This window comes from Arachis ipaensis, chromosome B09 (assembly GCF_000816755.2).
Source record: "Arachis ipaensis cultivar K30076 chromosome B09, Araip1.1, whole genome shotgun sequence".
NCBI lineage: Eukaryota > Viridiplantae > Streptophyta > Magnoliopsida > Fabales > Fabaceae > Arachis > Arachis ipaensis.
In genome coordinates this window covers 86,362,486-86,374,217 of record NC_029793.2, presented here as the reverse complement: position 1 = coordinate 86,374,217, position 11,732 = coordinate 86,362,486, and the positions used below count along the sequence as shown (strand labels likewise).

Genomic DNA, 11,732 nt, shown 5'->3' with positions numbered 1-11,732 from the left:
TATACACCAGAGATGGCGACCTCCCCACACTTAAAATGAAGCATCGTCCCTGATGCTCACTTAAGCAAGGTGTGAAGGGGTGTCATCACTGGAAGGATGGGTAGCCGGAGTCTCTGTGGTGGTGGTCTGAGGATCAGCCTGCTGCAGAGGAGGTGCTGACTGAATAGGAGCCTCTGGGTCTGCATCCTGAATCTGATGCGGGGCCTCCTGATGTGATGTAGCCTGCTCTGTGCCTGCCTGCACCGCCTCTCTCTGTGGATGGGTCTCCGCCTCATGGTCATCCGCCTCCTCCTCAGATGGCTCTGATGGGGTGTCAGGCTCGGAGGGGATGTCGCTGCCAGAACGGATCATCAGCTACAGGTGCTCATAGCGTCGCTTGCTGCGACACTCAGATCTCTCGTATCGTCGTCGGTTGCGGTGCTCCATCTGGTCTAGCTGCTGAAACAGGCAGTGCACTAAGTGATAAACTAGCTCTGAGGCAGGTGGAGGTGCAGTGGTGGTAGCAGGGGTAGCTGTAGAGGAAAAGGGGCCGGCAGATGGTGTGGCTGTCTCATCAGTAGGAGTGAGGAATGGAGGTCTGTAGCCCAAAGCCAGAAAGTTCCTGCTGTGAGGGATAATTTTCTTGCATTCTGTAGTAGGTGGCTTCTCATCAGCATCCTCCCAAGGCACGTCAGCTCGACGGCCAAGCTGTGTAATCAGATATGGAAAGGGAAGAGTGCCTCGGACGTGGACCCTGGCCATGTAGTACCGAATAAAGTGTGGTAGGTACAGGTCCTTACCCTCCATCACACACCATAGGAGGGTGATCATAGCAGCAGGTAGCTCCGTCTCGTGAGTACTCGGCATAATAAAGTTGCTTAGGATCTGATGCCATAGCCGAGCCTCATCATTTAAGTAAATCCGCTTGATTCCCTTAGGCGTGGTGGTGTTCTGACCCATGACACATGAAACAGTCGGGTCAAGGGCTATCCTTGCGTTGACGGCATCCCATTCAAATTTCATGAAGTGCATGTCCTCCTCAGCCTGTTGATAACTATCTGGCTGATCAGGTTTAGGCAAGAGCTTCAGAACATCCTCAATGGCCTCTTCAGTGACCAGTATCTGCTTTCCTCTTAGGTTTACTGCATCTAGGGAAGTTTCGAAGTAATTGCAGTAAAATTCCCTTACCCAAGATGCATTGACCTCAGTCAGGTTTCTCTCCAGGAAGAACTAGCCTCTTTGTTTGATCCTGATCAGAGGTGTATTGCTAGAGTTCTTCTGGGATCTTCAGAGTCCTCTCCAGGTATACGTTCCTGGAGGTTGCAAACACCGGATACTTCAGCTCGCAGTATCGGTTTGCAAACTTAATGAGATCAGTAGCAGGGAGTAGCTGGTCAGCCTTCTCCTGCAGGGTAAAGTGTTTCTCCCGCCTAGAGTCATCATGCATGACGTCCAGGATGGACATGGAGGATTCTCCTCTTTTCCATTTGCCAGTTGTTGCCTTTCCCTTTCCTTTTCTTTGGGTGTCAGACATCCTGAAAAACAGAAAACCAGGATATAATAAAAACAGGAAAAACAAGTATGCAAATCACAAAATAAGCATATAGTGGCAAAGGAGCAGTGGAGTAATGAAAATGAGTTAAGTAAATGTGCATTAAGGATTAAATAGGAGTTAAAAGTCCGAGAAGAAAAATTAACAATCCAAAATGTGATAGAAATCATGTTAATTAGGAAAAATTATCATCATGCCTTGGTTAGAAGGTTAAAGAGAATAGTGAAAAACCAGAAGAGATGTTTTGAAAGGTTAGGTTGGTTAGGAATGAAAAAAGAGTTTAGGAAGTTAAAGTTAGTGAATTAGGAAAAAGTGGGTTAGAGTAAGTGGCATGATGATCATTTTCTAAGTAACAAGCATTCTCAATTAGAAGCTATAGTTAACTCATATCCAAACAAGGGAATCAGGTTGATGATGAATCAAAAATTGGAAGCTAAACATCAAAAATGCAGATTATGAACCAGGAAATCAAAAAGAATAAGAAAGCTTGCCCTGGTCTTCATGAATTGGTTTGGTAAAAGCAGAGTAAAGCAGAGTTCAAAGTGCCAAAATCAAGACATGAATGGAAACAAAACAGTTTACAGAAAATTGGACAGCATTCCGGCTAAAATTGGATGTTCCCAGAAAATAAACAGTAAGAAGGACAGTTCATATGAATTAAAACAAATTGCAATTAGATATAATTAGCGTGAACAAGAAAGAACATTTGCAATAGCAGCATGAACAGTAAGAACCACATATGAACAATACTAACAGCACAGTTGCGAAAATTATAAAACAAGAAGCACGAACAGCGCAAGTAATCAGGCCTAAATCCACTAACCACATCCTAGGCTACCTAACCACCTAGAATCCACTACAACATGCATATCTAACTAGCCTAATGATGAACATAAACAAGAAAAAATATGTAATTAACTCAGAATTGAAAGAAGGGTGGCATTCGGCGAAACCTGGTAGGCAGATGAATGAAAATAGGGCAGAGAGATGGCTGGGGAATGGTGGTGGTGGCGGCTGATGCAGTGGTTGATGGTGGTTGTGTGGCGGTGAGGGCTGTTCAGAGGCAGGGGGTTTTGGGGAGGTAATGTGGGTAGGGGGAAGGAAGGGAAGGGGGCGTTGGTGGCGGTTGGAGGCGCGGCGGTGATGGCGGCGCGGTGGGTGTGGCGGTCGCGGAGGGGAGCAGTGGTGGTGGAGGGAAGAAGAGGAAAGAAGAAGAAGAAAGAGGGGGAAGGGGGAAGGGGGGTGGCGTGAAGGTGGTGTCTGGGTGGTGGACGGTGGAGCGGCGGCGTAGGGGGGCGCGGCGGCGAAGGGCAGAGAGGGAGGGAGGGGTTTGGCAGGGAGGAGGGAGAAGAAAGGGGTTGGGGGCGTGATGGGGTAGGGTTCGCGTCACAGGGGGTTAATAAATTTAAATCCACGCGATCGCGTGGGGTACGCGGTCGCGTGGCTGAGGTGGAATGGGGGTCGACGCGATCGCGTGAGTGATGCAATCGAATGGAATGGGTAAATAATGAATGACGCGATCGCTTGAGGCAGGCGATCGCGTCGCTGGAAATCGTGCGAAATGCACAATTCCAGCGTCGTTTCAGCGCAACTCTCTGTCTCCTCTGGGGTGGTGGGCAATCCACGCGACGCGATCGCGTCGCTCACGCTTTCGCGTGGGATGGGTGTTGTGCAAGTGATGCGATCGCGTCAGGGATGCGACCGCGTGGGTCGTTTTGTGCGAAACACGCAACAGCCGCACGATTCCAGCCCAACTTCTGGGTGTTGGATCCTTACGCCGATTTCCAGGTCACGCGGCCGCGTGAATGACGCGGGCGCGTGGGGGTTGTTTTTCGCAACTGACGCGATCGCATGAGTGATGCGGTCGCGTCGCACGCCCTTTCTCTCTCTTTTTTTTAATGTAGGTATGCAATTATGCAGTATGCAATGCGAATGAATAATATCCAGGTTCAATTGAAAAGGAAAACAAAAATAAATAACACAAAATAAAACTGAAAAAGAAACGACCATACCATGGTGGGTTGTCTCCCACCTAGCACTTTTAGTTAAAGTCCTTAAGTTGGACATTGGATGAGCTTCCTGTTATGGTGGCTTGTGCTTAAATTCATCCAAAAATCTCCACCAATTCTTGGAATGCCAATAGCCTCCGAGGTCCCAAACTAGGCATGTAAAGCTTCTGAGCAGCTTCAAACAGATTTGCAGGCTCCCGGGGTGACGAATGTCAGAATAGATTCCAGGATTCCAAACTTTGCTTTTAAATCCGCCTCCGTCTTGATCTATATTTTTCCATCCAGGCGGTTTAAAAATTAGATTCTCACCACGATGACCAAACATTTTCTGAGATCCATTCGATTGATCATGATGCCAATCCGTGCACTTCGAGTTGAAGCGTGGAACCTTATTGAACCTTGTGCACCATCTCTGAGTATGAGCCATTTCCCTCTTACTCTTAAAGCCGCAGAGAGCTCTAAGCTGGCCATCTGTTTCAAGCAAACCATATTCAAGTGGGAAAATAAAGCTAAAGGTTAAGGATTGTACCCATTTAAAGCTTGTATTGGGTGGTAATGGCCTTGGGATAGGTGTTTCCAGTGGTTCTGTGAGTTGTACTCCCTTGTGCTCTTTGGTGAATTTCTTCACTTCCTTGCAGACTTCTTCAATTGCATCCATGTCCTGATCAAAGCCTTCTATGTCTTCCTCGTCACTAAAGTCATAGATGGGAGGTTGAGAGAAATCTACCTCCGCATCATCTTCGTATTCACTTGGGGAAGATTTGTCGATCTCAGAGAATTCACTTGCTGATGCGAGTTCATTACTGGGAGAACTTGACTTGAGATTATCATCATCAAGGAAACTTGCTTCTTGGATTATTCCGTCTAGTTTTTCATAAAAGACTTTCTTTGGGAGTTGTGCACTATCCTCCTTAGCATCAATTGTAACGTTTTTGACAGAATTCTCCATAACTCTGGATTCCCATGGAAGTTCAGCGTCTCCTAAGTCTTCAACCAACTCTTGTTCGTTTACAATGGCAGCTTCCTCTACTTGTTCCAGTACGAAGTCATGCCCTGTTCTGTCCACTGGAGTTTCTAGTATCTCCTTCATACTACGCTCTTCATTAGATTGTCCACATGGGGCTGTGGGAGGTCCTTGAATGTTCAAACGTCTAGAAGATAATTAATTTACAGCTTGCTCTAGTTGATGAAGGGTTGTTTGGAGTTGATCTACTGTTTCCTTGAGGCGAACCTCTGATTCTCGGGGTGATGGATTTGGACGTGGTACATGGGGAAGTGGTGGTATCTGGGAGTAATTGGATTGGAATTGGGGTAAATGAGGATCATATGGTGGTGAATGGTAAAAAGGAGCTTGTGAATGTGGTGGTTCGAAGTTATGTTGAGAGGATGGCCTATAAGCACAGGGTGGGGCTTGTTGGTAACTACAAGGTTGTCCACCATGTCTATTGGCTTGGTATGCATTGTAGAATGGTCTTTGTCCATGATATCTTGGAGGGTGTTGTTGCCTAAAAGGTTGATCAGATCCTCTTGGCTCCATCCATCTTTGATCGCTTTGACCTTGATGCATGTTCCTGTTATAACTTTTACTCCTTTCAACAATATTAGAACCAAACTCAAAGCGAGAGAGGTGAGAATTCATAGTAGCTAATGGAAATAAAAGGAGAGAATAAAGACAAATAAACAAGTAAAAGAAAAATATTTACAATAACCAATCATAAGGCACACGATTGCAGATCCCTGGCAACGGCGCCATTTTGAAGAGAGAACTTTTCCGTGGTCTAGAATTCAGAATAAATTCCCGTTGCAAGTATAGCTTCTAAACCAACAAAAGTCCTTTCTTACAAACGTTTTGGTCGTCACAAGTAACAAACCCCTTACAAATTGATAACCGAAGTATTTAAACCTCGGGTCGTCTTCTCAAGGAACTGCAGGGAAGTATGTTCTTATTATTGGTTATGAAGATTGTAAATCGGGGTTTTGAAGATGAGGAACAAGTAATTTAAATTGTAATTAAAATAAGTAAAAGACTGTAAAGTAAATAAATAACTGTAAAACACACTTTTGGCAAGGTATGAAAAATTAGAAGTCCTATCCTAGTTATCCTTATCAATGATGATGAAGATTGAATCTTAATTCCACTTAGTTAGCCTTTACTTAAAGCAAAGAAAGGTCAAGTAACTAATTAGTTTGATCTGTAAATCCTAGTTAATCCCTAAGGAAAGATTGGGATTATTGAAGTTCAATTCAATTAGCAAAGATAACAATTATCAATCATGTTGAGTTTGATAACTCCTGAGTTACTGATTTCTTAACCAAGACCAAAAGGGAAAAAGTAAATCTACTGGAATAAAAATGTCTTCAGATTGGAAGCAACAGTAACATAAATAAAAGAGAGCAATAATAAACTGAAATACCTCAAATAACATTAATTCAAAGAGTAATCTGTAACATAGAAGAATTCATAAACTAAATTGAGAAGATAAATAAAAAGGAATGTTGAACCTGATAAAAAGAGATAATCCTGATAGCAAAAGAAATCCTAATTCTAAATCCTAAAAGAGAAAGGAGAGAACCTCTCCCTCAAAACTACATCTAATTCATGAAAAGTAACTAATTGGAGACTCTCCTCTGAATGGATGCATTCCCTCACTTCATAACCTCTGATATGTGCCTTCTGGACTTGGATTTGGGCCAAAAAGGGCTTCAGAAATCGCTGGGAGCATTTTCTGTAATTTCTGGTGCGTGGCCTCTGTCACGCGTCTGCGTGGGTCACGCGGTCGCATCATTTGGAGTTTTCCTTGTCACGCGGTCACTTCAGTCATGCGTCCGCATCATATGCGTTTCACTTGAGGCGCGCGATCGCGTCAATCACGCGGTCACGTCACTACTGTTTCGCGCTGGCATGCGGCCGCGTCGTCCATGCGATCATATCGAATTTATAATTATTGACTCTTCTAACATATTTTAGTCAATATAAAGTCTATCATGTTGGCATCAATTTTGTATACCTACAAATATAAATAATGAAAACTAAAATTAAAAAATAACACATAACACTATCTTCATCCGAGTAAAAATTAAGTTAGAACTTACAAGTTAAAATTAACTAATTCTTTAAGAATATATTCTCAAAGATCCACATAATCATTGGAATCAGAAATAAACAACAAATTGAGATGGTAGATTAAAAGGGTATGTGTAAATTAATTACCTTGAACCTTGAAGTTGGTGTTTCTGGTGGTGGGGTTGATGATGGGAATAGATTTTTCTGATGAGGACTTCTTTCAGTGTCCATCAATATAGTATTTGTATACATCACCAATGGCTGTTTTGTATCTCAGTGAACCATTAGTAGCAAAGATCTCGATTAGTACCAGCGGCGAGTTCCAACAGTTGAGAATCGAATGAAGTTGCAGCGGCAAGGAAGATGGCCATAACAGCAGCAGCAACCCCCTTTCTGCAACGACGGCAACAGAAGCTTCGCTGGCGGTGAGTGTGGCTCGACGGTGGCGACACGGATGACTCCCTTTCTTTTCCGTCATACTTCCTCTTCTCCTCTGCTCAAATCGGCGGTGACGGCGGTGAGGGAAACTTCGGGACGTCACATGTGACGGCGACGATAGTAAGCTCCACGAACAGTGATGGTTCGAGCTTGATGGAAGGCAGAACGGCGACGGCAAGGCACGAATGGCAGTGACTTTGGGCAGCAACCCCTCCTTCACGAGTTCTCCCACTTTGCGCGAGCTCTCTCTTCTCGGCAGCACAGCGGCGACTCTCTTCTCTGGGCCCGACAGTTCGGCGGCGGTGGAATGGGTTGGGCGTGGCGGCAACAAGTGGACGACGCTATTCTCTTCTCCTCCCTCGTTGATCTCTGCGTGGGTGGGTTTGTTGTGAAGTGTGTGTGTGTGCTACATCGAAAGGTGGACATGGGGGTTTGTGTGGCTGAAGGAGCTGGGTTAGAGAAAATTAGGATTTTTGTTTAATTTAAAAATTTTGAAATTTAGGATTAAAAACTAAAGATTTTATAAAGGAATAAGGATACATATGAATAGATATTTTGATAAAATTGGAGGGTAGAGTAATTTTAAAACTAAATATATTCTATTAAAAATATTTAAAAATATTATTTATCAACATATTGCTAAATTTAATTAATTTTTTTTAATTTAAATGATAAAATAAAAATATAAAATAACTAATTATAATAAAATTCACAAAAATATTAATTAACTTAACTTTAAATATTCTTAAAACTAATTTAATTACTTTAGATTAATTTCTAAAAATAAAAAATTCAAATTAATAAAATAAACCAAAATTTATTCATAATAAAAATTACTTAAATTAAACTATATAACACAGTGGGAGTGGTGGCCTGCAGCAACAAAAAAGTATAGTGCAAGGGAGGGTTACAGATGGTTATTAAAGAAAACATTAAATTGGAATGCCAACAGTAATTGGAACTGGTAATTTTTTATAAAAAAATAATTAATTAATACAAATAATATTTTTAAAAAACAAATTTTTGAAACAAAATAAAATTATTTTATAGATTTTAACATTTTAAAATATTTTTTTTCACAAAAAAATTTTTATATTTTGTGACAAACAAATAACTTATTATAAACAATATTGAATTTTGTAACAAATTAATTTTTTGTTACAAAATAATTAAAATTTTTGAAACAAATGGATATTTCGTTACAAAATATTTTGAACTTTTGCAACAAAATACTGATTCGTTACAAAAGCGAATATAATTTGTAACAAAAAAAATTAAGTCGTTACAAAATAATAAAATATTTTGTAACAAATTATATTGTTGTTACAAAACATTATTATTATGTAACAATTACTAATTTTTGTTAAAAAAAATAATTTTTTTGTAACAATTTTAAATTTGTTACAAAGTTTTGTTACATGTTCCATTTTCTTGTAGTGCGCACAATTGTGGTTGCAATCCTTTTATCATCTTCCTAGAAACTTTGCCTGGCGTGCCACTTATGCTCACGCCCATGGACACACTAGTGTAAAGGGTTAGCATAAGCGACTCTAACGCAAAAACTAGGATGTTACAATTTACATCATGCGTAAGTATTTTCTGTCATCTTTTGCAGAAAATTCTCATAAAAGGATTCATGCGTCTAATGAAAAAGAAGAGTAAGAGATGGATTGTTATTTTCCAATCATTAAAGTGCGGATTGTCTAAATTTTTTTTTGGTGACTACGGATTGTCTAAATTAAAACAGAATAAAAGCTTAAAAAGGAATTTTACTCTAAATAATATTAAGAAGAAAAAGCATGTTCCACAGTTTGTTCTTGAGTAATATACCCTTCGGGGGAAAGCAATCAAAGAGAGGATGAGTTGACAAAACCATAACATGGAATTTAAAATATGGTAATTACATACAAGTAAAGAATGTAATTGAAAGTTATTACCTCATCCGGGACGAATTTAATTTGAAACTAAAACTATCTCTATGTGTACACAGATGAAACATATGTACGTAAAGATGACTACTAAGTAAAATTCATGGGCATTGAGGATTGTTCCCAGGCCCACCATAGTAGAAGTATGTGCCCCATTCATTGCTATAAGAGCTCTTAATATCATAACAATTGGTGTTTTCAGCCAAAGTTGAGATGCCCTGTACATTCATTAGGCTGTTATCAGTGTCCACAATCTGAAGGTTCCGAAAGTAGCTTGATTTTCCGAAGCCCTCCCTGGCGAAGTGGCCGGAGCCCATCTGGGTTTCGGTGTGCTGGCCATTGGTCCGCATGTTCACCACCTCGCCGCCCCACTCCACCATAGTGGCGTGATCAGCCAAGTGCGTGAATAGCTCGGCCGGCCAGTACCCAACCAGTGTGTTGTCACCAAAGCTCATCCACCAATTCCCAGCTTTTGGATCCTATATTAATATTCACAAATCACAACACCAAAATAATGTGAAAAAGCTATGAGAACATACATTTTATATGTAATGCATGTTAAATTATTGAATAGTGATAAAAATGACTTTATAGAAATTAATTATCGCCTCATTATCATGAAATATATTATAAAGATCACGCTTCATTTTATAGAAATTAAAAAAAAAAAAAAAAAGATAGTATCCAATAAATATAAAAGGGATGAGCCACATGTAAAAGATTGTCTAATAAGTGTAAGTGGATGAAATATTGACCTTCCAGATGAGGATGGTAATGTCATATTGGCTGCCAGCAAAAGAAGAGACAGGAGAGATGGCTGCTCCAATGGCAATCTTACTATTTGTTTGGATAAAACCCGAACAAAGAAGGTTGTAGCATCCGGTTTGTTGATACGAATCACTCTGTGCATCAAACGTCAACCTTTATAATTAAATTGTTGACCTCCCAAAAACGTGGATAACATTATTGAATTAGAAAAAAACAGTTTGTCACAATATTTAAGGAGAAAAAGAAAAGAAATGGTTACCGTCCAATAAGTAAATAATCTGGGTCTGTTGTCACCGTAGAGCTCTGGACTGACCTGACTAGTAAAATAATCGAAGTTTTAAAAATTACTACTTTGTAAAGCTAGGTTAGCAGAAATATTTATAAAGCACTTGGCACTATTATAGAAAAACATTACTTTGACCAGTAAAAAAATCAAAAGATTAGAAATTACTACTTTGCAGAGTTAGCAAAAATGTTTATAAGGTGGAAAAGTATAGGTAGACAATGAGTTTAGTGAACAATACAGTTACGTATACGGTAATTTCTCTTTTTCACTTGTGATTTCAGTGATTTTCGTAAGGGTGTAGTATGTTTTTTATTTTATTGGAATAATTTTAAAATTTATTGTTCACATTGTTTACGAAAGTCATTGTCTATCTAGCAAAAATATTATAAAATATGGATACTTACTACTATTATCGATAGGCATTAAAAGAGTAAAGTATCATTTTTGTTTACAATGGAGTAAATTTTAAAGTTATTTCTAATGTTTAGATCGTTTTATTTAAATTTCTAGTGTTTTAAAATCGTTTTAATGTTGTCCTGCAATTAATAATCTATTAACAGAATCGATGGTAGAACATAATTGAGACGATTTTGAAACATTAAAAATTTAAATAGAACGAAAACATTGTAGACAAAAATAATACGTTACTCTTAGAAGAATTACCAAATAAAGTAACATAATAGCGAATTTTAAAGGAATGAATTGTATTATGAATTCAAAATTTTTACTTATACTTATAGAATGACTAATAGATAGATTTTCAGGGAAATAAAAGAAAAAAAAAGGCATCGTACATATAAAATAAAGTCTAAATAAATATATCTTTTTGTCTCTAATATATTCAATTTTTTAATATTTAATTTAACTAAATTTTATTTTTAATTTTTAAATAAATTTTAATTTTATGATAAAAATAATACTTTATTTTATTCAACACTACAAGAAAAGAAAGAAAGAAAGAAACTAGTATTTTGGAATTAGAAAGAGTACCTGCCATCCAGCTTCGATGCTATTTAGATCTGGGCCGTCGAAAGACCCTGATAAAATCCAAATTTGAGAAAGACTGAATTCGTTCATTGCTTGAATTGATGGATCCCACACGTTTATACTTGCCTTTGTCCCATATATCTCTTCTGATGATCTCGTATAAGCGATCGCATGCTAAAAAAATACACCAATTTGAATATACAAAATTTAAAACGTAGAAGAAGGTAAAATATGCTTAACTACTTACTTAATAATTATTGGAAACCATTTTTAGATTTGGCAACATCATCAATTTTTTTATTGTCAAAATTACTTTTTTAACTCTCATCTTTCGAAGGGTTTAGCGTTTAAGATTGTCAGCCACAACGATATGCTGAAGGGTGGCCGACTGTCGATAGTGATAATAAATGGTATAAAAAAAAACAAAAAGACAGTTGAAATTCTGATAGTATTAAGATTTAGGAGATGGTAGTAAATAGTCGGAGAAAAACATATAAAGAGAGTATAAGATGGTCGGGTTTGTTTAAATTTATGCTAAAAATGCTCCCAAACCAATTGAAATGTAATTGAGCGGGTTTGTATCGGGTTGAATATTTTTTAACGCAAACCCAAACCGGTCTAACCTGACTAATAAAACCAGTTGGTTTGGTTTGGATAATTAAATACCCGAATTGATAAATAAAAAATTTAAAATTTAAAACAAAAGAAAAAATAAAGTAAA

At 38.7% G+C, this 11,732-nt stretch overlaps 1 protein-coding gene across 1 annotated transcript in view; it reads right to left on the bottom strand.

The window, feature by feature from the left end:
* The window catches only part of LOC107619605, a 5,662-nt gene continuing 2,841 nt past the window's right edge, over window positions 8,912-11,732 (bottom strand). Inside the window, exons 4-7 of the mRNA XM_016321903.2 lie at window positions 11,015-11,185; window positions 9,998-10,051; window positions 9,726-9,872; window positions 8,912-9,449 (exon numbers count right to left, since the gene is read on the bottom strand). Coding sequence (XP_016177389.1) covers window positions 9,072-9,449; window positions 9,726-9,872; window positions 9,998-10,051; window positions 11,015-11,185 — 750 coding nt within the window. The 3' untranslated portion in view covers window positions 8,912-9,071. The remainder of the gene's footprint in view (window positions 9,450-9,725; window positions 9,873-9,997; window positions 10,052-11,014; window positions 11,186-11,732) is intronic.